At 46.9% G+C, this 26719-nt stretch overlaps 3 protein-coding genes across 14 annotated transcripts in view; 1 reads left to right on the top strand and 2 right to left on the bottom strand.

Annotated features, from left to right (window-relative positions):
- ANKRD6 (ankyrin repeat domain 6) overlaps positions 1-15405 on the top strand; it is a 170708-nt gene extending 155303 nt beyond the window's left edge. For 9 of the 11 annotated variants that reach the window (XM_036882464.2, XM_057489413.1, XM_036882490.2 and 6 more), the window contains 10 exons: positions 1334-1432; positions 3368-3466; positions 4716-4793; positions 8525-8629; positions 9579-9713; positions 10020-10205; positions 10679-10831; positions 12053-12166; positions 12827-12953; positions 14075-15405. In XM_036882464.2, the coding sequence (XP_036738359.2) occupies positions 1334-1432; positions 3368-3466; positions 4716-4793; positions 8525-8629; positions 9579-9713; positions 10020-10205; positions 10679-10831; positions 12053-12166; positions 12827-12953; positions 14075-14646 (1668 nt within the window). In that variant the 3' untranslated portion in view covers positions 14647-15405. The remainder of the gene's footprint in view (positions 1-1333; positions 1433-3367; positions 3467-4715; positions 4794-8524; positions 8630-9578; positions 9714-10019; positions 10206-10678; positions 10832-12052; positions 12167-12826; positions 12954-14074) is intronic. The other 2 variants (XM_057489414.1, XM_036882533.1) reach the window with 1 other exon arrangement.
- Positions 15406-19573: 4168 nt separating this feature from the next.
- LYRM2 (LYR motif containing 2) lies at positions 19574-22001 on the bottom strand. Its single transcript, XM_036882552.2, has 3 exons — positions 21870-22001; positions 21131-21271; positions 19574-20696 (listed from the first exon to the last, which is right to left on the bottom strand). Exons 1-3 carry the CDS (start codon positions 21912-21914, stop codon positions 20616-20618), a joined length of 267 nt encoding a protein of 88 aa, XP_036738447.1. The 5' UTR covers positions 21915-22001; the 3' UTR covers positions 19574-20615.
- Positions 22002-24940: 2939 nt separating this feature from the next.
- The window catches only part of MDN1 (midasin AAA ATPase 1), a 180192-nt gene continuing 178413 nt past the window's right edge, over positions 24941-26719 (bottom strand). For both annotated transcript variants that reach the window (XM_036882440.2, XM_036882434.2), the window contains exon 102: positions 24941-26395. In XM_036882440.2, coding sequence (XP_036738335.2) covers positions 26207-26395 — 189 coding nt within the window. In that variant the 3' untranslated portion in view covers positions 24941-26206. The remainder of the gene's footprint in view (positions 26396-26719) is intronic.

Consider the following 26719-nt stretch of genomic DNA (forward strand, 5'->3'; position numbering starts at 1 on the left):
ATATAGAAACAAAAATGTTTGTGTTTGAGGACTACGGATAAAGTACTCACTTCTTGCTGCTTTCCTAAGGGGTCATCTAGGGGCATGAGACGAGGAGTCAGGACTCGGAAACACCTCCTTTTTCCCATCCTTTGCCCCTTGCTCCTCAGCCTTGGCTTGCTTTATCACTTCTTGCAGCACGGGCTGGTGAATGAGTTCAGGAAGAATCCAAATGCTTGAGGGAAGTCTCCCCCCACCTAGTGCTGTACTAGTAACCGATGCTGGATGGGGCTGCACAGGGCGGGTCTTCGGTGCTCTGTGCCCGTGTCTGTAAACTGATCCCCGAGGCATCCTTACGGTGAGCTTCGTAAGGCCCAGTAGCTCTCAGAGGACGCCTGACCTGAGAAGTCACAAGGATGTTTCTCCTCCCTCCACAGTAAAGTGCATTTTCTTTTGAAGTCCCAGGCTTCCGCCACTTTGACTAGAGGACCTGACTACGGCCTCTCTTAATAACTGGTTTCGCTGGGGACTCCGTGACTGGGGACAGACTCATCTAAAGCGGTTCTCAGGGTGCTCTGAGCCTCAGCCTATGCTCCTTTTTAATCCAGGGGAGAAGGCCATGCTGAGTGGTTGCCATTCGTAGACAGAGAATGAACACGTCAGGAGAGCACTGCAGAATGGCACAACTTTGTCTCCAGTTTTATTATTGTCCCCTGGGAGCAGTTGGACCTGTGACCACTAAAGGGAGATACCGATGCTGAGTCTTTCTGAATGCCCTTTTGTCTTCCTGTCCAGTAACTGCTTCCTCAGCAGGTCCCCAGACTGCATTGCTCCATAGAGGGTATTGGGGTCTTACAGGATGCAAGATGGCATGCAGCTTGAATTTTTTAGAACACATGTGATCTTAAAACCTAGCAGGTCTCCCTGCTGCCCTGTCCTGTGAGCCATGATGCAACTATGATGGGAAAGCCTTGTTTGCAAAGCAGTACCACTGGTCCTGACTCAGTTTACTCCGGGGGCTTCAGGGGCTAGGAGAGGCTGGAGTCACTGGATTCTTACCAAGTGCTAGGTGAGGAGAGCCTGCCTTTGCACTGGTGGAGGCCTCATGGGAAGTAGGCATCCAGCATATGAAAGCAGAGACTGTGCAGGTGGAAAATGAGCCGGACTGCAGACAGCAGCAAAGGGCTGTGAGTCTTGGAGACAAGCATCTGTGGTAGAGGAGATGCTTATAATTCAGGCTGATATCCTCTAAAGATATGCTAGTCCACCAGCATTAAAATGATATTTTCTCTTTACATTCTGCTTTGTTTTATAATTGCTCAGACTGTTCTTAGGGTTTGATTTCTGTCCGTAGGCGGGCGATACCTGTTTGCACGTGGCTGTGCGCTATAATCACTTGCCCATCATTAAGCTCCTCCTCAGCGCTTTCTGTTCTGTCCATGAAAAGAACCAGGTCAGTGCATGTGTCCTCCCTGTGGCCCCCGGGCCCCCTTCCTGTAGGGTTAACTGGCAGGTGTGTTAGCACAGTGGGAGTGGGGGCTGCTGGGAGCCTCTCCTAGCTGAGGGCTCACTTTGCCTGGGTGTTCCACTGAGTTCCTGTGGCCCTGCTTTACCTGGCCTCCCAGACAGAGCCTGCCCTTATCATTCCAGTGTATAGCTCCACATCTGTGCACTGAACACTTTCAGAAGATCCTGGGGCAGGTTTTGTTCTAATGACTTTATAAAGGAAACCCAGAAGGAGGGGTGGGGCATCTCACGACTCCCTGAGTTCTGTTCCTTGCACCACCACTTTGAGCTGATGGAGTCTCTGGTTTCTGTAAAATTCGGTAAGTGACCTGTATCTATGCCGTATAGTAGGGTTTTGAAATAAAACTTTATTAGTGTTCTGTGGAAAGGTGCGTGGTTTTCAATATTTTTTAAAAATTTTTTTTAAATGTTTTGGTATTTGCTGATACCTAAGTGATGCACTGTTTGATTTGCCTGAGTTTAGGTGTATATATCTGAAATCTTAAGAATAGATTGTTGTCTCTCCCTATGTTGACAGATAGCTGTACTAGTGGGGTGAGGATTTAATAATATGGGTAACTGTTGAACCACTGTGCTGTGTACTTGAAACTAATATAAGACTGTATATCAATTTCAAAAATAGACTGTTATTTACATATTCCTTATAATGGTGTTTTCTGACCTTGGCTACATATAAGAATCAACAAGGGAATTAAAAACACCATCCTGAATCCCACCTCAATTTAAATGACCAGACTGCGCACATAATGGGATTTCTTAAAAGCACGTGGCCCGAGTGTGCAGACAGGATGGAGAACCACTGACCTGGCGGAAGAGCTAAATCGTGTCATCCCACAGCCTGCCAGTGGGTTCTAGTTCATCAGGACACAACCCTCCACAGCCCCCACTCACTGGAGGGGTTCAGCCATGGCAGATTGTGTCAGTCACTTTGGAGCTTTGAAGAATCACTGCGCCCGACCTGTATTCCAGACCAATTCAGTGTTGGGGGGCCCAGGCATCAGTAGTTTTTCAATGCCCCCAGCTGACTGCAGGGTGCAGCCAGGCTTGGAAACCACTGCTAAGAGCTTGTTTCCCCACACACCACAAGTAACTCAGCAATGGAAGAAATATCTCCCTGGCTGCTCTCTGGGAAAGAGGGCCACAGAGATGGCTGGATTTACACACCGCCCAGGGAAAAAAGTATCAGGCTGCTATACCTGATTACCTGATAAGACAGTAGAATATTTCATTTCTATATTTGCCTGATTTTTTTAAAATACATCATTCTGCTTGGGGGATTGGGGGGGCATTGGAAAACCAGCATTTGTATTTGGACTTAGCCCCCAAATCAGCATTTGTCCATGTTTGTCCACAGTGATTCCAATGGCCCCGTCACTCCCCTGCAGGCGCCACAGGGATGGGCTCGTGCTTGTAGCCATCTTTGCAGGCTCTGCTCATTCGAGCCTCAGAAACATAAGGGGTTCTCTGCCCTCTTACGTGCCTGGGCAGAGGGACATGGTCCAGAGCTCCGGATGGAGGGCTTGCTGGCCCCTGACTAGCCTGTAGTCTTGCCTTGATGTGAGGCTTCTGATCTCACTGTTCTCAACAACCCACCCAGCACCACTTTGCCCTCTGCACTTAATCCTGTGGTTTCTAGTATCTCCAGGCAGAAAGGAATGTGGTATTAGTGCATAGGTTTCGTTCCAAGATCTCTTTTAAAAGAACCACATACCACTTCAGCAAAGTGCCCCCATTACAGTCTAAGGCAAATCTTGAGTTTGACTTTGAAAAGCCACCACCAGGCTGTGGGATGACAAGCCAGAGGGCTGGGGGCCGTGAGCTCGTGGGTGTTATTAGCAGGCTTTCTTTTGATTAATTTCAGGCTGGAGACACCGCACTTCATATTGCTGCTGCCCTAAATCACAAGAAGGTGGCTAAAATCTTACTGGAAGCTGGGGCAGACGGGACCATCGTTAATAATGTGAGTCAAGTTGCAGCAGTGGTTTCTGAAGCCACGCCCCCTCTCCTGAATGGGCTGTTTGGTTACTGCCTCACCTCCTGCAGACCCCAGGGGCACATAGCCTTACCCAGGCTTTCTCTGGAGGAGCAGAGCCCTGCTAAAGCTACAGCCCCTGGGGCCCTGGGGCACTGGGGGAACCCGGGCTCTCAGCAGCCCTCCGAGGGCTCGTGGCTAGACTCCCCGCTGAAGTGAGCACCTCCTGGTGAGGAAAGGAAGGTAAGAGGTACCTAAGGAAACTGACAGGTGGATGTTACTGGAAGTGAGTTCGAGGCCTACACACGACGGCCTGTAAACTCAAAAAAGTGGCCACATGGCCGTCAGATTGAACATCCTCAAAACTCAAGTTCCTTTCTCTGTAGAATCACCTTCCCTCTTCTCAGCTCCGTCAGGACCCACCCCGTCCCCATCTCCCGGGTCCTATGAGCTCAGGCGTCCTTTCTGCCTCGGGACTGACCGGTGACCCCTGCCCTCCTGCAGCAGCCCAGACGCAGAGGGGCCTGGGGCGGATCAGCTGTCCGGAGAGCCGGGGTGCTGAAGCTGGCGGGAGCCTCCGTCCCTTGTGTCCCCTTCCTCCCCTCCCCTCCTCACAGCCCTGGTGCCGGCGTGGCTGGGGGGTGCGTCACGGCACTCCCCCCCATGATGCCCTGAACCTCGTCCCTTCCTTTGAATCCCACTGTTACCAACTCCAGGTGCTCGGCTGAGTCCCCTAGAGCCTCCCTGTGGCCAGAGCGTCCTAAGCGTTTTCCTCAGTCCAGTTACTGAGACTGCGGCCGGGTCCTGATCTGCCCGTCCGGGTGTCTGCTCCACTGTTTTCTAGGGAAAGTTCACTGCTGGGCTGGATTTCACGGCCCTTGGTGTCTCCTCAGCTGAGACCTGACGCGCTGACCCGTCTGGTTTTTACCTTGCCCCGCCCCTTTCCCAGGAAGCACTCCTGGGAGGGCAGCAGCAGCCTTGGCCTCCCAGCGCGCAGGTTGCTTGCTCCGGCAGCCCTTCCCCTCTGCTGCTGTGTTAGTCCCGGATCCTCGGGTGTCACCTGGCTCCCTTGCTGGATGGGATGAGGCTCCAGAGCAGGGCCGCGCCATACACGTGGTCGTGTTTTGTTGAGCACGGGCAGCTGCTGGTTGACCGCGTGCAGGGCCGCTGTCCCAGCCAGGCCGTGTGTCCTGGGCTGGAGGCCCTCACTCCCTGTCTTCCCCTGTGCTTTCCGTAGGCAGGCCACACTCCGCTGGAGACTGCCCGCCACCACAATAATCCGGAGGTTGCTCTTCTCCTCACTAAAGCTCCCCAGGTAGGACTTACTACATTTTCTATTGTATTGATTATGCGGAGCCGCAAAGTCACTGGGACTCCCTGGTTGCAGTCTACTGAAGCCATTTCCAACTTAGATGGGCCTACTAACTGCACAGTGGGAAATCTAGGAAGCCATGTGGGCCGCCAGGGTAACTGGAGTCAGAGATTTCAGGTCCAGCCCGCTGCTCTTCATACACAGGCATCATTCCCTCCCTTTGCCACATCACTGTCACTTCCAACTTCCTGGATCATAATTCCTAAGGTACTGGCAGGAGAGAAGTTCCAGCTTAAAGCACTGCAGGAAAGGATCATGATCGGAGAGCTTGGGACAAAGTCACGGAGCAAACAGGACAGGGGGTTTGAGAAGATGGTTGCATCCGTCTGACCGCATGGTCAGAAGTCACTTCCTGGAGAAAGGTGGGCGAGAGGGGTCCTTCCTGGGCAGACCAAGTCAAAAATGCCCATTAAAGGCAGCTAAGTGTGACATCTAGCTTTCTCTCCTTTTTTATCTCTCATTTAATTTTTTTACAAATGATATGTCAGTTGAGGTTTAAATTCTCCAAGTAACAATAAAGAAATTTAATGGCTTATAAGCTATTTGTAATTTCAGCCCCCTGAAATAACTGTTTTTGTTTCTTCACATTACCACAGACACACAGTTTTTCTATCATCGTGCCTGTAGTGTATATACCCTTTCAGAGTCTGCCCTTTGTCCTAACTGTAATAGAATGTCCTATTGTCTTCACAATTATTCATCATAAGGGGAGCATGGTATTCTTTTTTTAAACCATTTCCTTAATGTAGGGCGTTTAGGTTATTTCCCAGTTGGAGCTATTCTTTATTAAATTACAGCAAATACTGATTGGTTTTCCACCTTATTCTGGCTAATGTTTCAAGAGGACAAAGTCTCAGGGAGCCAGAGGAAATTTCCAGACACCATTCGGCTGCATCACAGCCCAAGCCTAGCCAACCAGGGTTATGTATGGCCTTTAGTTCATTACAGTTTTTAAAACATGCCTAATGTAACTGTCAGTTTCTGGAAATGGCTACGATTTTTTTTGCATTTTGAAAATTGATCACACTTTGGCCATGGAGTTGATCCTTCTAGGTGGTTCCTGGAAGTCCATGGAGCCCCTGACAGGCGCGAGTCAGGTGTTCCTTCGGAAGAAGGCTGTACCTCTCCAGCTATGCAGACAAATTACCAGCAGAATCACATCCGTGACTCCTCATAGAAAAAGGCTGGTCTGTCCATGGATTGAAAAGCATGGGGTGCTTTATAAATGAAAGAACCTCTCACAGTTCGCTGGCATGTCAGCATTTGGCAGTTTGGATAGCCAGCTCTGCCCTCAGCTATATGAACGTCATCAAGCTGGGGGGTAGAATATCCCCCAGGCACACAAAGACTTATGTGCCTTGAACCTGCCTGGCATTTGTCTTCCAGAGCCCAAGATCTGCAGTCATAGGGGAAAAGTTTTTACCATGGGCCATTCTCCTTAAGGGATTTCCTTAAGTTTTTCTGCACCCATATTGAATGTCACCCAGGATGACATTGTATGAAAAGATACTTGATGTAATTATACATGCTAAACACTATTCTCAACCCAAAGAAGGGACTTTTAAATATGCATAAAATTGTATGCATGCTGTTCTGCTGTTCTGTGGTTCCAGAAATGGCCTTACTATTTTTTATTTAAACAAAAAATCCCCCTCCTGGGCACCTTAGTTGGCCATGGATTTCAGTGGCTCACAGCAGTACTGAGAAGATGCTTCTTGCTGAGGACTGAACATCAATATTCCCTGATTTCTATGAACTGAAACAGATTGCTGACATTCCCTTTGGTAGCTGGGATGGTGTGCTGAGAACGGCTGTGAGCCACGCAGTTATTCTCACTGGCTAATAACATGGTTTATAGAGGGAAGTTTTCTGGTGATTATGTTGGGTTTGGGTGACTCCGAGTGTCCCTCCCTATTTTTAATTGATGTGGTTCACAGATGCTTCTGAAATGAATTTCAAGTTGATTCTGATGCTGTATCTGGTCTAAGGGCCCATAAACTGAATGACCAGGCGCTGCTCACTTCCTTTCTGACCTCCTAGAGTCTGAATTCAGTTTAAAAATGGTTTAGGCCAGTAGTTCTCAGACCTTGTGTTCTAAGGACCCTGTTATATTCTTAAATATTACAGAGGCCCCTTTGTTTTATCTGAGTCATGTCTATCCATAGTTACCCTCTTTGAAATTAAAGTTGAGAGATGTTAAAGATGTTCATTTAAAAGTAAGTCTATTTTACAGTAACATAAATAGCATCTTTTCTGTGAAAAAACTATTTCTCAACACAAAAATTGAGTGAGAAGAGTACCATTGTTTTACATTTTTGCAAATCTCCTATTGTCTTACTTGAAAGAAAATTGCACGCAGAAATTGAGGATCCTGTTACCTATTGCAGTTTCACGCGTGCAGCCTCTGGGGTACTCCACTGCACACCCCAAAGACAGTCAGAGCGGGAGAGACGAGTGCTGCTGCAGTGTCACGAAAATAATTTTAACCTCGTGGACCCAGGGGTCCCTGGACACTTTCAGAGCTGCTGGCTTAGGGATGAGAGTAAAAATTGGGCTTAGCCACAGGCAGATATTGTTAGGAATGTTCCACTGAGATGTTCTCAGAGCGTGTACGGATTCTTTTTGTCTTACAAAGGAATCATTGAACTTAATGGACACAACCAGGTCTGACACAGAAATGAGAACACTGTGCTGAACTGCAGAGAACCCTTATCAATCTATGCAAAGCGACATAAAATGTTTACCATAGAAAGACAGTGTGACCTTGGGAAACTGTCTTCGCCTTCAGGACCTCCTGGTTAAAGGGGGTGGACCCTGCGACTGCGAGTCAGGGGAAGGGTGTGGAGCTGGGCTGGAGACGGAAGGTCTCCACCGGCTCCAAGGTCTGTCTTCTGTGGCTAGACATCCTCTGCCCTCTGAGCAGCTCGAAGGCAGCCAGCTGGGTGGGAGGCACCTGACAGGTGCCCGACGGCCCTAAGTGCACCACCGCCTCCTTCGTGTTGGTTAAGCCCAGCAACTCTTCATTGTCACATTTGAGACTGCAGGGCACAGAGAGGTCTAGGAACTTGCCCAGAGCTCCTGTAGGCAGCTGCTGCTGGGTTCCAGTCGGGATCTGTCGGACCCCACACGTTCTCACTTCTGTCCCTTCTACCTCTCCACACGTTATGGGCAGACCATCGCTTCCTTTTGGGGAAGAGACTCCGTGGTCGGTACCAAGGCTCACGGATGCACTGCAGTAATGTTTGGATCAAATTGAACACGACTTAGAGTTTGGCCAAGGAAAGCCTGATGTGCTAGTTCACGTCCAGGGTACCCAGGCAGTGAGCCTGCGCCTGGCATAGGGCTGCCACGCCGTGCAAGCCCAGGGAACGCCACTCACACCCTTTTCTATGTGAATGGTGCCCCGTACATCCGCGTGGCGGCCCTGGCCTGGTGATACTGTCGTGGACTGAAAGCTCTCTGAGGCCAGCGGCAATGCCCTGCCTGTGTCTGGTCCCCATGGTGCCCAGCACGAGCCCGAGGAGGCACAGCAGGTGGTCCAGAGGTGCCTGTCTGAAGTGGGTGCCTGGTCTTGCCCCAGTCCCATTAGGCCTTGAACGCCAAGGGCAGGGACTTCTCTCCTGCCGAAGCCACACACACCTGCCACTTGTAACCGTGCCTCTTGCCTCCTTCAGGTCTTGCGCTTCAGTCGTGGGCGAAGCCTGAGGAAAAAGAGAGAAAGGCTCAAGGACGAGAGGAGAGCCCAGTCTGTGCCAAGAGATGAGGTGGCACAGAGCAAGGTGGGCGGCAGCGCTCCCACCCCAGCCCTGCCCGAGCCGGGGGGCCAGGAGACGCCCTCCTTGCCTCCCCCAGTGGCTCCGCGGCGCCCTTGCCCGCCTCGGCCTCACCCCCCACCAGGCCCCTTCACACCGCTGTCGGCCTTTCCTCTGGGCCTCCTCTGCGTGAGCCCATGTGGCTCCTCGGTGCAAACTGGAGAAGATGCCCCCCCTGCACAGGGCACATGTGGAGGATAGGCGTCAGCTCCTCCTGCCCCACTCACCCCTCACAGCTAGGTGCCCTTGTGCAGTGAGCAGCCTGTACCGCTCTACACGGCAGCCCTGGAACAAACCATGCCTTTCAGCTCTCCCGGGAGGAAGACTACTAGGATAGAGAGACAACTTCTGGCACATAAAATTTTATACCAAGTACTTGTTCTTTTGTCTGCTCTTGCCAAGTCCTCTTAGGAGTTCCCAGGGTTAAGGCATTGTAACTCTAATTAAGTTCCTGTGTGTGAATAATACATATTCATTTGTAAAAGTGCTCACAAAAGCCAGAAATGTGGTGGTGTTTTTCATTTCAGAGGGTTCCCACTCTCCACTTGAATTCTGGGGGCCCAACCTCAGAGAGTGAGTGGGGTTGTTTTTTGTTGAAATGCAAAAGACCAAAAATCTCTACTGCTGAGTTGTTTTGTATTGGGAGGTCCCTGAAGTTCTAGAACACAGAATTAGACCCGAGGCTGCATTTAGTCTGGCATCTAACACGTTAAAAGCCAAATATTCAGCCGATAGGAAAAGGCGTGTGTGTTCAGTTAGGCCCACACAGCTGTGCTCCCCATGGCTGACATTTGTCCTTGGCAAGGATTCTCATGGGTCCCCGTGGATGGAGACTTGCAAAGAGAATTTCACAGCATTATTGGAAAAGGCCAGGGGGGGCAGTTAGAACAGATTTCTGGGCTTTTTTTCTCTGTAGGGAAGTGTCTCTGCAGGGGACACCCCCAGCAGTGAACAGGCTGCGCCCAGGAAAGAAGAGACCAGAGAAGATTTCTTGTCAGCCTCCCCAGAGCCCAGAGCGAAGGACAACAGGCAGAGAAAGTCAAGACCCAAGGTCAGGAGGCACGTGGAGCCACTGAGAGGGCTGGGAGGCAGCTTGGCGGTGGGCCTGGGATGGCGTCAGGCCCAGCGGCCAGAAAGCCACTACACTGGCTTGCTGGTTTGGAGCCAAGCGCAGAGATGAAGTCTGGCTTACTGCGGACACAAGGTGGGTGTGCTGAACTTGACCCATTTCTCATGACGGACGTGGTGCTCAGAGCAAGGCACAGGGCACACAAATTGGGTGAGACAGGAGCCGTTGGCTGGATGTCCGTCTTGCAGGTCACAGTACCGACGAGTGTCATTTCTTCCTTTCCCACAGGTGTCAGCGTTTTCGGACCCCACCCCGCCCGCAGACCAACAGCCTGGACACCAGAAGAGCCTGCACACTCATAACCACGCTAAAAAGAGGCCCAGGCACCGGTGCTCCCCCCCGCCGGCCCCCCACGAGTTCCGAGCATATCAGCTCTACACTCTGTACCGGGGAAAGGACGGGAAAGTGATGCAGGTACCCGCCGCGCCCTGCAGGATGTAGGGTGACTGCGAGCCTTAAGCACGGTGTTCTGTTTAACACTATTCCTGGGGGCTACTATCCACTTGAGGCATTGACTTAACAAGGCATGAGCTTTGAACAGTCGCCAGTTGGACCTCCCCACCTACACGGTGCAGACAACTCCTGTTGCTTAGGCCCAGGCACACAGGGGAAGTACAAAGCTTTCTGCACCATTCTTAGGTGACAAGGTAATCTTGAGGCCCCAGAATAGATAAAAGCAGCTTGCAGATTGGGACCATATCTCACTCTCTCTGAATCTTCTTAGCGCCTACTGCACCCAAGACTTGGCCTGCTGGCTGTTCCAGCAGGTAACTCTCCTTCCTTGTCTGTACCCCCCAGTATGCTGACTGGCACATGATAGGTACTCAGAACTGATTTGCTGGAGGAACAAATGAGTTGGATTGATTCCTTTTTTGTTTCCCTCTTAGGCGCCGATAAATGGTTGTCGATGTGAACCCCTGATCAACAAGCTGGAGAATCAGTTGGAGGCAACTGTGGAGGAGATCAGAGCAGAGCTGGGATCAGTTCAGGATAAAATGAACACAAAACTGGGGCAGATGGAGAATAAGACCCAGCACCAAGTAAGCAGATCACCCAGCCCCCAAAATCCGGCATGTTCTGGCAGGAAAGGAAATCAGAAAGAGACCCCTGCACACTCTGTCCTGAGAGTGTCAGGGAAGAGGCTGCTTAGGTGCTTTCTCTAAAGCTCATTTACTTAAATTTTTAAAGAACATGTATAATTTGCTTCTGATTATAGAAGTAATACTTATCCATTTCAGAGCATTTTTTCAAATACGAAAATTAGAAAGGAAGACAAATCACACAGAAGCCCACCATGGTGACAAAGCACTCCTGAGGTGTGGGTTTATTCTCTTCCAGGTTTTTTTTATGTGCTCTATACCCCTTTGCACAACATAATCAGAATAATCATATCTATTTTTTTCTCTTCCAACTTTGTATTGAGAAACTTTTCGAACAGAGTAAAGTCGAAATAATAGTAACACAAACGCTTGGCTCCCCTCCACCCAGATTCAAACAGCGGGTAGTACATTCCCCGCGTGCCCCATGTCTCTGACACACGCGGGGAGCTTGGCAGTAAGCCCGCAGGTGCCGGCTGCGGCCCAGCGCGGTTCCCTCCTCCTGGACGCTCTGGAGCAGGGAAAGGTTCGCCCTGTTGGGTGTCCGGCCCTCCAGGAAATGTCAAGATAGAGAGGAAGCCCAGGGGGAAGACTGGAAGGGATCAGTCACCTGTTCCCTGAAGCGGCCCCTTTGAACTCCTTCCCACCCTTCTTTGCACTGGCTTTGCTCACTCTCCGTGAAGCAGGAGTGTTTATTCACTGGGAAAGCTGGAAAAAGCCCTGGCTGTTGGTTTTTTCCACTATCTCTTGGGTAGCCAGACTATTTAAAAGGGGAGGGGAAAGATAAATTAATTTAAAATAGAGGAGAATAGCTTCAGGTGTTTCCTTGTAATAATCATCTTAGAAATGATGTTCTGAGACCTATAAAAATTCTTTCACCTACACGGTCTGCATTGGCTCCCCTTGTATATTTACTATCTGTTCACAGTCTCTTAAGCCCCTTAGGACTTTAAAAATGAGAAAAAGAAACATTGGCCTACATAGAAATGTGGCTTAGGAATTCTGCAAGAAAAGAATGTGTGGGGTATTGTATGGAAAGAGAATAGGTGAGCAGCTGAGGTTTGCTTGCATCTCTCTGGTCCCTGCTTGGTACCCTGAGCAGGAGTTGGGAGGCCAGGGCCTCAGATCATCTCAGTCATATGCTCTTTGCCCCTCGTACCCTAGATGCGTGTCCTGGACAAGCTGATGGTTGAGAGACTCTCGGCAGAGCGAACAGAGTGCCTGAGCCGCCTGCAGCAGCATGCAGACGCCGAGAGGCACGAGGGGGAGAAGCGGCAGGTGAGGCCCGGCTTGGCCAGTCCTTAGCTGGAGAGTCATCACCAAGTCAGCCCTCAGACCTGTCGCTCAAGACCCAGAGGCCACGAGCCCTTACAAGCATCTACATTACATAGCTGGTCATTTTTACGACTCTGAAATGAAGTTAGCAGAAGAGAACCTGTATCTCGGTTCATGTTTGCTGCTGAGTATGGTGGCAGCAGGTGGGGACTGAGCGGTTCATAGAATGTGCTGGAGAAAGTGGAGCTCTGCCCCGGGGAAGTTCTCTGTGTCGTGCATTTGGGGGCTGTTGCCCTGTGGATCCAGATTCGGTTCATGCCCCTAGGGCATTTATGGTCCAGCCAAGACGAGACACATGGGACAAGTACTTGGAGTGTGTGAGAGCTCAGCCAGAGGTGCTGGCTCGGGACACTTGGGAAGCTTTGGGCATTTGAGTTGAAGGTGGCTCTGGGTCACTTAATGAAGATGACAGGTCATCGGTCGCCAGCTTGGGCGCCAGGTGAGCCCTGGTCCGCAGTGTGCCAGTGAAGGAGGCCGTGTAGCCTGTGGGGGGGCTCAGTCACAGCCTGTGGGCTTCTCAGCTGTCCTAATTGAAAAGTCCATACTTGATACCTTTTCACAAATCATCTATCAAATTCACCCAGTTATTTTGTGTGTTTTTAGCTGTCTTTGGTGGATGAATTAAAAACCTGGTGCATGTTAAAGATTCAGAACCTGGAGTTGAAGCTTTCTGGAGATTCCAGGGCCTCGAGGACTAAATCCACACCATCTACTTGCGAGTCCTCTACAGGTAACCACCTGCAGAGAGAGAGACCTTGCTCTGTCCTGGGTCCACGTCCGAGCGCTGTGGGGAACACTGGACTGAGGAGTAACCTGCATGGGGGCAGGCGCCATGTTGTCCCCACTGCTGTGTGCTCAGCTCCTGAACAGTTATAACGCACGCCTATTAAATGCTCAAAACCAGTAGAATGAGAGAGTAAAAGAATTGCTGCTCAGTGATAGCAGTGTTTCAGCTACAGCACCGACGGGGTCAGTGGCCTCCGAAGATGAGGGGTCACGAATGGGTGGCTCTGCGGCAGAGCTCTGGCCCTCGCCCTCTGCCCTTTCCCCTTTCTCCTCGCTGACTGACCTTTCACCTTTGCCCAGCTCTGTGAAACCTCCTTAAATAGCGGTTCATATATGGAAGCTGCCGCCGGGGCTGCGTGAGAGGTGCTTTAAGCCGTGATCTTCACTTCAGCGGCAGTGATTATGCTCAGGGATGCTGGTTTTAAGCACGTTCAGAGCTTTAGTGATGAAGCCTCCGTGGGGGATTTTGTCATGTCAAGTGTTTTTATGTTACTGTGGACCATTTCCAGAGCTGTGATTTTACCTGCTTTGTGCCTTTCACATTGGGAGAATCCGGGGCCAACTTTTCCTGCTGGGACTAGTCATGGAGCTTGGCTGGGGCTCTGGGTGTAGGACCACCTCTCCAAATCGGAGCTCGTGTCAAGGAACTAGTAACTGGGGCTGTGACATAGAAAGGGCCCAGAAATCGGAGAACGAGGATATTCATTCTCATCAATAAGTGCCCAGTTTCGTTTTGAGACGCTTGGTGAGCTGGGTCACCTGTAGCAATCAGGAAGTGGTAGCCAGAGCCTCCTAGGGTAGAGTGAAGCAGGTGACAGGAAAGGCCAGCGATGTTTCTGGCTCAGCTGCCGCCAGTGTGGCTAACAGAGTACGTGTACGCCCTGGCCGGCTGCGACGGTCATCGGGCAGAAGCGGAGGGAAGGGCAGAGGAGAAGCTGCACATGGTGCTTGGTGGCTGGGGAGGCTGGCGGCTCGCGGGATTCCTGGGACTCAGGTGCCGACCCACAGGCCCGTGGCAACGTGACTGTGGATTTGCTCTGACCTTTCTTTTCCTTCTGCAACCAGGTGTGGATCAGTCGGTGGTAACCGCAGGTCCAGGAGCAGCTTCTGACAGTTCCCCTCCGGTGGTCAGGCCCAAAGAAAAGGCTCTCCACGTGGCCACTGCCCAGGGGCTCCAGCAGGAGCTGCCCGCCTCGGACTGCATGGGCTGCCGCCTGCGGAATGCCAGGGGCCACACGGCCTTGCTGCCCTTGAAAGAGACAGCCCCGTGCGAGCAGCAGGCCGGGCCCTGCATCGACAAGGGCACCCAAACCAAGAAGTCTGGGAAGAGTGGGCAGCTAAGGCATCGAGCCCCGCACCCAGCCCCTGGCAACGCCAGTGGGCAGCCGCCAGCAGCAGGAGGCAGCGAGCAGCCTGCACCTCACGTCCGAGACACCGCCCAAGCTCTGGAGATTACCCAGTATTTTTTTGAGGCTGTTTCCACCCAGATGGAGAAGTGGTATGAAAGGAAGATTGAGGAAGCACGAAGCCAGGCCAGCCACAAAGCCCAGCAGGACAAGGCCACACTGAAGGAACATATTAAAAGTTTGGAAGAGGAACTTGCTAAACTAAGGACGAAGGTGCAGAAGGAAAACTAGGGCCGGGGAAGCGGCACAGGAAGGGGCTCTTGGGAATTTCCGGTTGTGTGACTGCAGAACAGCTGTGCCCAAGGGGTCAGTTATGGTGCGCATAAAAAAAAAAAATCCGTAACTTCGAGAATGTGCCAGACACATGTTTCCTGTGCCCGGAAGTTATGAAGGCTTCAACAATTAAACTGAAACCCGCAGGAGCTTGCTGAGTTTCAGGTTTCATCACAAACTCAAAACCTTAATTAAAGTTCATCTGAAGTTCAAAAGCTCACATTAAGCCAGCCACGCTAAGAAACTGAATGATCCCCAAATTCAGGATGTATGAAATAATATAAATCAAAAGCAAGAAGAGAAGTTAATCCCGTGTGAATTCTCAAAATGCTGACATGTTAACCAGGTGAAAACTTACCGAGTGAGGAGAGATTTTCATGTCACGAGATCCAGTATATCTTAGAATGTTTGCAGTCAGTTTAATTAAATAACGAGCAACTGGCTAATAGCACTGGGAATGTTTAATAATGGACACAAATGAGAACGGTTCAGATCATTTGAACATTGTTTCTGCATTTTCAGCCAAATTACAGAAATACTACAGTTGATTAATCTTAGTGATTTTAAAGCAGATGAGTGGAAAAAACTTTCATGCAACAATTACCTGAAACTTCTGTAACCTCTTCATAATCAAACCCAAACATCTCAGAGTACTTTTCTGAATTTGAGCTTATTGAGCTACGTTTTATAAAGAAATACAGCTATTGCTTGAAAGTACTTCATTTCTGATTGAGTTCTGTCATTGAAAACCTCAAAAGCTTTTCACTGCATTGCAGGACTTTGTCAACACAATAACTTGATTTAGTCCCCACAAGTCCCCAGCTTTATGGAGCTCTAAGGATTTTACTCTATGGAGTATACACATAGTTGTAAAAGTAGCATGGGTGCATTGAAACCTTGGATTTAATTATTTGCTAAGTATTTTGTCCCTTGGAATGTGAGATTATATTCATTTCCTCAAAATTCCATGTATGCATAGAAACCTCAATTCTCTTTCTATAAATACAAGAACCGAGTAACAATTGCTTATAATTTTGAAAAAAATGTTGCTCATTAAGCCAGAGAGCCTGTAATGATGTTCTGACATGGAAACACCCAGAAAGACAAAGTACGCTTTTCATCTCTTTGCTTTTTGCCTTCAAGCTCATGGTGTTTTGTTTTGTTGGTTTCTCTAACAGTGACCGTCTATGGCTATAGATACTCCTAATTCACGCAGATGTGTGCCACCCTCACAGAACCTGGGCAGGGAATTAATTTGATGTTCTCTCATGTTTGTGTCATGTTTATGAGCTTGTGTCACTCCTCAACTAGCAAGGAGGAAGATGGTTGTTCCCCAGAGACTCGCGCTGGGTTGCTAAATGTGGAGGCACTTCTCCTCTTTTCATTGATTTGTTCCTAATGCAGAATCACAGGATCATAGATGGTACCTTCAGTTTTCTACATCTGTCCCCAACAATGCTTCATTCCTCAACATATATTAATCTATTGAGAGATGCCTCAGAGTCAGAGAGGAGATGAACTCCTGAGATATTCAGTAAGTTGTGCCCCAAGCAGGACTTATTTTCACTTATCAAAATATCTCCTCTCACCTCAAAGGGTATCCTGGTGGAAAAAGGCTGAAAATAAATTAAATTTAAATTTTGCCATCTAGACCATAGAGTTCTCTGGCGGGAAGTATTTTGATTATGTAACTCCCACCCAGCAGAAACAGGCAGCTTAGCGATGTGAATGGGGTACTTTTGCCAGTTGCTTCTTGTAGAGACCAGGGAACAGACTAGATGTACCTACTCTGGCAGATCACATGGATCTTCTCTCTCACAGAAGGGAAAACAGAGGGAAGGAAATGAACGGGATCGGTCGGCCTCCTAACCCAGAGAGATGGCGGCGTCTCAAGGCCAATGCAGTAGCTTTTTATGTGCAACAACTGTTTGGTCCATTTTTGTTCCTTAGTGAGAAACTCAGCTCTGGGTCAGTGTGTATTTTTCCTTGTGCTGTCTGCTCAAATGAGCAAATGCCGCGGTAGGACTTTTCCAAAGATGCAGGACTATTAACAATTTATAGCCTGTCATTTAGGTCATGTATGAAGCAGACTGGTATTTTCAATAGCTGTGGGAAAAATGATGTAAAACACAGGAAAATTGTACAGTGTTGCAGGATTTAAAAAATTGTTAGTGCATTAATGCATTGAGTGTATAGTAAATCATATCTGTGATAGATTAGTAGTTCTAATCTTACTTTGGACTTTGGGAGCCCAAAATAAAGGAAGTGTTTTCATGTTTATATCTTTTTTTTCAGTCAAGTGTTGATACTTGTGAGGTATGTTGTCTTCTATTTAATATTTTTATTACCTTGAATTTGTGTCTCTTCCAAGTGTTAAACATAGTTCTCAACACTGTGGATATTAAATTCCCTATTTAAAAAGGGAAAGTGTGAGCACTTTGCTTAGCCTCTACTTTCACTCACTTGTGTGGCTCATCAGATTTTGTGGTTCCTCTAAGAGTGCCTTCACCCAGCCACACTTCACCTTGTTTCTATGAAAGTGTAACAGAATAAATACATCTGCTTTCAAGTAGAGATCAGGTGCACTGTGTGAAAAAGAATTTTTTTTAAAAGCCTGTAACCTGGATGGAGAGATTTATCAGTGTAAGCTTAAATGTTCTGTTTAAACTGTTGCCCTTTTGGAAAATATCGAGCAAAGAAGGACAAAACCCCACTTGTATGCAGGCAGAGATAACATATTTTGACTGACAAATTGTTCCTAAAAGCTAAATACATTTCTTCTTGTGATAGAAGAGCCAATCAAATAAGATTGAAAGGACAAATCAGTTTAAATCAGTTTAGGATACCTCGTATGATTAAGAAAAAACATTAAAAATATTTTTAGTTGTAATGTGAAAGGGGAAAGTCTTTTCCTGTAAGTTAGTCAAATGTTATGACAATAAATGTGAACGTATTAAGTCCATGAAACACTAAAGGAAGACAGCACAGCAAAGCACCTTTTAAAATACAAAATACAGTAAAAAGTGATTTACTCTTCTTGGTGAAAAAAACAGTAATTTCATCCTAATATAATCTCTCCAATGCCTGACTATAGCGATTTCTAGTTTGGCACAGGGTGACAATTTGCTTTTGATTCTGTTTGGATCTGTTTCTACATCTGCCCGACTTCTTTCAAGGTAGATGTGAGCTGCTTCCTTCTGGTGTTTTACCAGCACTTCCCTTACTTGTGCCATAAAAGAGGTAATTTAGGTAAGCATGGGTCTCAGCCTGTCTTTGAGCAACTGCTTATAGAACTGTAATGCCAATACTGGAACTACGTTCTGCTTTGCCCAAATATTAGGCACCCGTCTCAGCAAGTACAGCCACAGCAGTAACTGTGCCGTGAATTTAAAACTTCCAACCCGAGGACACACTTAAGAGGAGGAAATTACATAGGGGCAGTCAGTATGTTAAGTAATAGCCTTGGCCACCTGTCACATGCTAGAAAGTTTTTGTATTTAAAATTGTTTTAGCATAAAGATTTATTATAGTTCAAATACATGAGCATTTACATTCTTATGAACAAAACTCTAACACTCAAGCAAGAGTATATGGTTTACAGGGAACATCCAGAAAGGTAATTTGTTGTCTGATCCAGAATACTGGCAAATAAAATGTGTTTCATCAGCAGTTCTGTTCTGGCCAGTGTCTTAGTTAATGACTGTTCCATCGATGAGAAGAAATTGCTGACTAAATCTTTCTAGCCTGAAAGACAGATTTGGTCTATGATTAAGATGGGATAATCAAGGCATGATAAGTGAACAAATTAAACTTCTTTAGAGATGAAGGTAAATGCTTGTCCATTATAAAAATCTTAGCCTCTGGAAGATAAAAAATTCAATTTTCACTGTTTTGTCCACTTTAAAAGAAAACAAACCCCAAGTTAGGTTATCTTGGGAGTTGGTGGTATCTGCATCTTGCAGATTCAAACCACAAATGCTCTTGTGCACCAGTGCTAAGAACGAGTCCCTGACTTCCACACCTAAAAGGGTGATTTTCAGCAGCAAAATTATATTTATTAGGGACGGTGTGTATGTCAATCATGTTACACAAAGATGAATGTTCTCTGCTCAGACTCAGAAACTTCACAAACGGTTTGTTCATTAGATGCCTTTGCAACCAGTTGACCAAAGTACACTTACATAAAACTGAAAATTGGCTTATACAAGCATTTTGAATTAGATTACCCTGTGGAAGATGTTTAGTCATTTTGTCTTGTGGGCTCTGAGGCTGTAGGAAATGGGAGTGGACCGTGGGCAATGCAGGTCACTGACGTAAATACCATCAGCTTATGCCTCTCCGGCACACAGCCCAGTACCAGATACTACTTACATTCTGCAAATTTTGTTTTACATCTTTCAGGCACGGCTCAGATTCTTGGGTTAACTTTTCAGATCTGTAGGTGAGCAGAGAACTCCCCTGCAGGACTGCCCATCAACCCCTCACAAGCTTTCACTTTCACTAAATTAACTGGGTTACAGTTGGTATCTTTCAAAAAGGTCCTGAGGTCAACTTGTTTCCAGTGCATTCTTCAAACTGTTTTTTTTCCTAGAACTGGAAGAGAACCTGATGCACTAAACATCTTCCCTAAAGATTTAGTTTTCTTTCATGTAGATATTAAGGTAACTACATTAGTTTCATCCAGAAGTTGCCTCTGTATTCAGCACATTCCTTCAGCCTCTCTTTTGGAACAAAGTTCGAGAGCCCTGGCAGTGATGTTTTCAGAGTCCTCTGAGAATCAGATCATGGTACATCTGAAGAACATACCTCCACAGCCCTGAGGGGTAATGCAGAAGGATTTTTCAAGAAAAGCTGCAGGTCAGTATACCTCTAATCATCTCATACCGCTTTTTAAAACAGCTTTATTGATTAGACGATGTTTTATGTCAGTTGTCTCAGAGGAAAAAACCAGCTTTGTTGAGATAAAATTCACATACCATACAAGTAAAATGTGTGACTCAACGGATTTCAGTATATTCACCGAGTTGTGCAGCCAACACCATAATCTAACTTTAGAATATTTTCATCACTCAGAAAAGAAACCCCTTGTCCACTGGCAATTAAATACTCTCCATGCCATCCACAGTCCGAGGCAACCACTCATCTGTTTATTCTATAAATGTTTCACATAAACACAGTCATACAACGTGTGATCTTTTGCGACTGGGCTCCAGGTCCATGCATGTCTATCATGGATCAGCATTTCGCTCTTTTTTGCTAAATAATCCTGTGTGGATATATCACATTTTATTTAACCATTCATCAGGCGGTGGGCATTTGGGTTGTTCCTACTTTTTGGCTATTAAGAATAATACTATGAACATTAGCATTCAAGTTTTTGTAGACATACTTTTCAGTTCTCGTTTATAAACCTAGGAGCAGAACTGCTAAATCATATGGTAACTATGTTTAACCTTCTGAGCAACCAGCAGTCTTGTTTTCCCAAGGGGCTGCACCATTTTATATTTCCACCAGCAAATGGGTGAGGGTTCTAATTTCTCTACATCTCCACCAACATTTGTTATTATCTCCCTTCTTAATTATGTGGATGTGAAGGATACGAGTATCATTGTTTTATATTTCCCTGATGGTTAACAGTGTTGAGCATCTTTTCATGTGATAACTGACCATTTCTTGTACTGGTTTTTGCTTCTTAAACTGCTGGCACATCCAGAAATAGATTCAAAATGCTATTAAGGTAAATTTTTCAGTGCTATGGCAATTATTTTGATACTCTTTTCTTTGCTGTCCGACATGCCATGCTCCATGTTCTGTTATTTTGCCCAAGTAATGTACATACAGACTGGCTTGGCTTTAGGCTGCCCATCAGTGAGCCTGAGCTCAACAAAACACATGGAGACTAAAAATCTTTCAGAATAATGATGTAGTTATGAGTTTGCAAAGGCAAGTGTTTTTTCTAACTCCTTCAGCTGTATGTTGCCTTGAGTAATCATCATCCGGATTGTATCCTGTAGAAGAAAGTGAAATCTGGTCACTGTTTTACCTCATTAAATAAGGTATAGTTCTTTTAGTTTATTTTTTAGTCAAGAACCAATACTGAGAACTGCATCTGCTGCATATTAGGGAAGTGAAAAGCTAACAGGGTGTACAATGTCTGGCGTGCTTTCATGCACCCCCATCATCATGCTTCCCGAACCACCATGCTATAATTACAGTCTTTTCATGTATGTGTGTGTGTAGAGTCTAACATAGAAGTTGGGTGATGCTACCGTGAAACGCAGGTGCAGTAAGAATTGTAAAATTTTAAATATCTTTTGTAAAGTCGTAACATTCAGAGCCACGATCAAGATAGAGCATCTCAGTGACATTTATATTCCAAGATGTCTACTCAACTTTTTAAAAACTTCACTGATGAGTACTAACACCAGCATCTCGTTCTCACCTCTTCGGTGGCACTTTTGTTTCTTTTGAATTCTTCCCTTGCCCAGTCTTGCAGGTATTTGCGATCAGAATCATTCGGAACTTGCCTAATTGCTTGCAAAATTCTTCTGTAGAGAAGGAGAACTTGTTGCCTTCTCATGAACTGTACCGGGACAAGAAATGGCAATTAAAACTGCACAAGCTTCAGCCCAGGGGGCTCTATTTTAGCAATCCAAACTGTAACCACATGACTTCTCTTTGATCCTCAATGTTGAAAGGGCAAAGAAAAACACTTAAGAAAACGGCAATTCGTTTATTTGGGTTATTCGCTTACTAATTTGTTAAACCTAAGAATCCCTAAAATCAAGAGCTGACAGGGCAAAGGGCTACCAGTCTCCTCGAAGCTGTAACCATAGTAACAGCACTTTTTCTATAGGCAGTTATGCAAAGCCTTTGGTACGCTCATTTGGTCTCTAGTATGGCTCAGTACGACAGGCAGAGCAACCCTCACCGTGGCGGTCGGGCAGCTGTGGCATCAGGGCGCCCGGAGAGCAAGAGCCCCGCCCCGCCCCTCCCGTCAGGCTCCGCGGCGGGAAGCCCAGCCCATGCAACCCCGGCCAATCACAGTGAGCGCAGGGCAGGTACCCCCCCGCCCCCACCCCTCGCCAGAGCCGCTCCGTGGACTAGGTGGAGGCAGAGGGGGGGATAACAGATCAGACCCCGGAAAGCTGCCCTGTAAGGCCGGCGAGAACAGCTGGTACCTGCTTCAGCGTTAGCGTCCCTGGGGGTAAGCGGGAAGCGGCCATGTTCTCCAGAGCGCTCGGTTGGCCCGAGCCGCAGTGCGCAGAAGCGGAAGTGAGCCAGGGGCCAGGAGGCGGGGCAAGCTGTTTCCTGGGCGACCGCAGCAGGTCAGCCTCAGAGGTGGGTGGAACTACAGCCCTCGGGTTTGCAACCGGTTATGAGCTAGGTAACCTTGGGTAGTGTCACCGGTCTTAGCCCGTTTTCTTATCGTGAAACGGGATAACTTGCTTGCATCAGGGATTGTTACCGTGAAATAGGAGTGGTAAGGCAGTTAGCACAGTTCCTGGCACCTGTTTAATAGTTTCGTTAGAAGTTAGGGGTTTTGGCGGCAAGGGGAAAATTATTTTGGTGCATTTCTTTTAAGCTTTTTAAATGTGTATGGTTAAAAATATCAAAATATTTTAAACGTTAGTTTTAAAAGTTTGCATCCTATTTTTTTGTCTTTTTTTCTCGTTTTTATCCTGCTCTTTTCTATGGCAAGATTTTCCTGGCGTGGCAGTCTGTTTATGATTAGTAACAAGGCTTTTAAAAGGCCGCCCCATTGCAATTTTAGTTTTATATCTCTAATGCTGAGGAACTGAATATCCCCAGGCCTTAAGTTTTTACTCGTGGTTGTTTTGTCTTCCTCCTAACACACCACACGCCTTTTTAAAGTGGGGTTCGCGAATTTTTGCTGTATTACTTTCTAAATAGAATTATACCTAAAATCGCAAAAAATGTTCAAGTACCCGTTTAACGGAGTGAACATCGCTTGTTGATATTCTCTCGTACTCCCTTGTCCTAGTTGTGTTCTGGCAACGTGATTGGCTTGTTTCCTCATCTGTAAAGTGAAATAACAGCATCTTCCTCAGAGCTGTTGTATTACATGTAATACACTCAGAACAAGACCTCCTGTTGTATGGGAGTGATGCTGGTCCCACCATTTTTTTGTTGTTAAAGTATCATTGATATACAATCTTACGACGGTTTCAAATACACAAGAGTGGTTCAACAGTCACCCATATTAAGTCCTCACCCCCTCCATTCTGGTCCCTATCAGCATATAAGATATGTCTTATATGCTGTGTCAGTGTCTTCACCGCCACCACCGTTTTAAGTTTGTCTACTACTTAGCTGTAGCAATTCATAGCTGTTTGTTAAAATATTGGTTACATATCCTTTACTACTTTGTTATATTCATTTTGTGAACCATCATCACTTTGGTTGTCCATTTCTGGCAATTTAAAACTTTTTTTCTGAGTTTTTATTTTCATCCTTTTCTTTTATATAGCCTTCAATCCCTATATAAGCATTTTCATTTCTTCTGAGGCTTTCAATATTATCTTCTTTGAAGTCATTTGTAATTCTATTTCAGAACTTTAATTCCGTTCTTTTTCACTTTTTTGTGGCTTTTAAAATACTCCATCTAGAACTTGTTTTGTGGTGGCTATGTTATTTAACAGCTGCTAAACTAACTTCAACACCATTTATTAAATAATTCATTCCTCTTCTTGGGCTTTGTAATGCCCATATGGTAAATTGTTTGGATTATTTTCATCTGGAATTAGTATCATGTTGCTTCTAATTTTTGTTACTCGATGTTACATTTTTGTTGTGTATTGTGTTTTATTTGGCAAGACTACTCCCCTGTAGTTTCTTATAATAATCTTCCGTTAAAGTTGACCTTTAAAAATGTTTTATCATGTCCCTCCCAATCATTTCAGGATTTAAAAAAATATTTGGTAGTGTTGAATCTTTAGTATATGAGAAAAAACATTTTTACCAATTCTTCTTCCTATCTAGAAAAACATTCACTCGTGCTAGGTAATTACACTGTCGTGAGTCCTGTTTTCCCTGTCCCCAGTCTCACCCTTTGGACCAGAAGACATCTAAGTCCAGTGTAGTATTACACATGTCCAGGTTCCTATCCTGAGAGCTCATTCTTCCTGGAGGACTTATCTGAGCTAGGGGTTTGTCAGGCAGAGAAAGTAAGGAAATTTCAGACCACATGGGACACTGGCAGGTTCCAGCCCCTCCAGGGTTTGCTGTGATCAGATCATAGCGTGGTGGGCATGCTGGAAGAAAGGGGAAGGAGCATCAGGCCACGGTGGGAGGCATGAATAATACCCTCTTTGCAACAGGGCCCTCTGAAGGAATTCTGGGAAGGTCTCCTTGGATGGTTTGAGTAGGATGAATTGAGCAAAGTGATGTGTCTGGGATGTCACTGCCGTAGTCCGGGTTACAGAGTGACAGAGCTCCGGCTGCAGTGCAGGGAAGAGAGAGAGAACGGAGGGCAGGCCTAGAGGACCGTCCAGGAGTTAGGCTGGACAGGCTGGGTGTAGGCGGACACAGTGAAGGCAGGCAGATAAAGAGGCTGAGCTCCAAGTGAGAGAGCGAGCACCTCCTCAGGGACGTCCTACTCCTTCCCCGGGGCCAGGGCCTGACTGACCCCAACCTGTCAGGTCTTACCAGGTGTCCTGTGACTGCCCCGCTTCCCAGCCCTTGCCCATCGCAGCACAGGCTGAAAACGGCACTCTGGGGCACCTGCTAACTGGACTGCCTATGGTCCCAGACCCGAGGAGCTACCCCAGGGCCAAGGAATCAATATCTTAGCACGCCAGTTGGGAAGCTCCAGCTTAGATGGTCCTGTCAGTTAAAGGTGGACATGCTAGACAGCATCACCTTCATAAGACTGGAGTCTTCCCTACCAGACCCGACCCTGCTGGGAGATTAAACTTCCTGTCGCTGTAAAGGGCTTTTGGTCAATGAAATGTCAGTGGAAGAGACACAAATCATTTTGGAGCAGCATCTTTACAAACCACTGTTTGCCCCAACTTACCATTTTTCCTCTGCCATAGGCCAGCATGTTGCATCTCCCACCACAGGCACAAACCCTTACTGCAGGCACGGGTCCTGCTGGCGCGGCATCAGCCAGTGGGACTCGACTGAGCCGGCGGGCAGGCCCACTGCCCTGGCCCCTTTCCACTCTGGTCCCCAGTCCTGGCCTGTTCCCTAACAGTGGTCACAGATTACATCAACAATGGGGCGTATATATATATGTATAGTATATATATATATTTAATAGTTTTCAGAATATAAGCTGCATAGCTTTTTAGAATAAAAAATAATGGCATAACAGGTACATGCTTCAGGACACTTGGTCAAACAATCAATCTGTGTCTCTGACCACCTCAAGGGGTGGCAAACCTCACAGTGGGACCTGATGACGGACGATTACATGCTGTCTATATGTATGTAGCATGTGGTCTATAAAAACCCATTCTGACAGAATGTAACACAGAACACAGTTTCAAGTACTCAAGCACTACTTTCTGGCCAAGTAAAAACTGCCTAGAAACTTGGTGTATTTTGACTGGAAAAAGAAACACACAGCTGCGTAGTGTTGCTGGAGGCAGCGCTTCTTCTCCAGAGTGAGTGGCTCAGCCCACCTGGAAACGCAGTGTGAACGGTTCTTCCTCTTAACTGTTAAGGAAAAAAGTGAACTGAAGAAATAAATTACTACAGCAACAGTGACACTGGCACTGAAAAAACTAAATAAACAAGGGGAACATCATCTTTCTGTCATTGCATAGTCACCTGAAGCAGCAAGTGTGAAGAAGTGGCCTTCCAGTGTGTCCATTTACACACAGCCCAAGGGTCATTTTCTGGTTCCTTGGGCTGCCACAATGGCTGGTTGCTTTATGAAAATACATGTGCCACAAGCTTCCTACCCTCAAAGAGAAGGTAGTTCCTTTCTCTTGAAACACAAAAAGAAAACACAGTGGGGCTCTCTAGAAAACTGCCCTCTCAGCCACCCGACAGCTTTTGGGTATACGCTATGGGCTTGGCAAGGCAGAGCCTGGGCTCAGAAGGGTGGTTGCCTTTAGTCCTTTGTCCAGAGGACTGGCACAATCCCACACTTCTGGCAGCATCTCCTCGAGGCAGGCAACCAGGGTCCCTGTGAGGGGAAGCAGATGCCTGGGCCCCAAGCCTCCCTCCAGGACCAGGGCTTCTAAGGCAGGCTGGAAGGGGAGCTCTCCCCGAGTATGGAACCAGGTGCCTGCTGTTGCTCCAAGAACTGCAGCTCAGACAAAGCAAGGAGCCTGAGAGCTTTCTCTTAAGTTCTGAAAAAATACTGCAGGGTAAAAGGTACAATGCAGTAACATTTTTTGTAGTTGTTGAATATTTATAAATCAGAGGCACAGTAAGAGTATCATATTTTAGAACTGTGAGTCCAGAAACAGTTGTCCACAAGGGAGCACAAGGGCAAGAAGTGTGACATTCTTAAAGTCTCACTTTGGACCGTGTGTCTTCTTTTCTATGGGTGGTCAGAGGCTGTCACCAACTCAAACCACTGCCTGAGAGCATCGCTGAGTGTCTCGGGAAGCGCATTCACATCACGAAGAATTATATAGAATGGGAACGGGAACTCTTCCATGTAGGACCGGATTTCAGGCATCTCTCCAGGCCCTTTGAATATTGGTACTTTAATGTCCAAGATAGAATCCTGTCAACAGAAGACATTTTGGAACAACAAAAAAAAAACAAATCAGCATTCTTGGCTAGGTCTTTTGTGATCTCTTGTTGGAAGGTTTTAGGTCTCCTGTGTCTAATTCTTGCACATAAAACTAGCTTTTATTATTAAGTAAAACAGAATTTTCAGAACTCTTACTTAGGAGGAAGCAGATGTTTCTCTGAGCACCCCCTCCAGGAGAATGTACACTGAAACGCAGGAGGGGACAGACAGAAGCCCGGATTTCCCTACAGTGGCACCTCCCATTCTCTACTTGGAATGATTTACATTAAATCTTCAGTTTGCTCTCCAGGCCTT

The sequence above is a fragment of the Manis pentadactyla genome, chromosome 12 (assembly GCF_030020395.1).
Source record: "Manis pentadactyla isolate mManPen7 chromosome 12, mManPen7.hap1, whole genome shotgun sequence".
Lineage (NCBI taxonomy): Eukaryota > Metazoa > Chordata > Mammalia > Pholidota > Manidae > Manis > Manis pentadactyla.

Excerpts from the sequence above, each read along its gene's own strand:
- LYRM2 (XM_036882552.2), bottom strand. The coding sequence starts at position 21,914 with ATGGCCGCTTCCCGCTTACCCCCAGGGACGCTAACGCTGAAGCAG. Across the intron at positions 21,272-21,869 it reads GGACGCTAACGCTGAAGCAG|TTCATGAGAAGGCAACAAGT; the intron begins GTACCAGCTGTT and ends GTCCCGGTACAG. Across the intron at positions 20,697-21,130 it reads ACAAAAGTGCCACCGAAGAG|GATACAATCCGGATGATGAT; the intron begins GTGAGAACGAGA and ends TTTCTTCTACAG.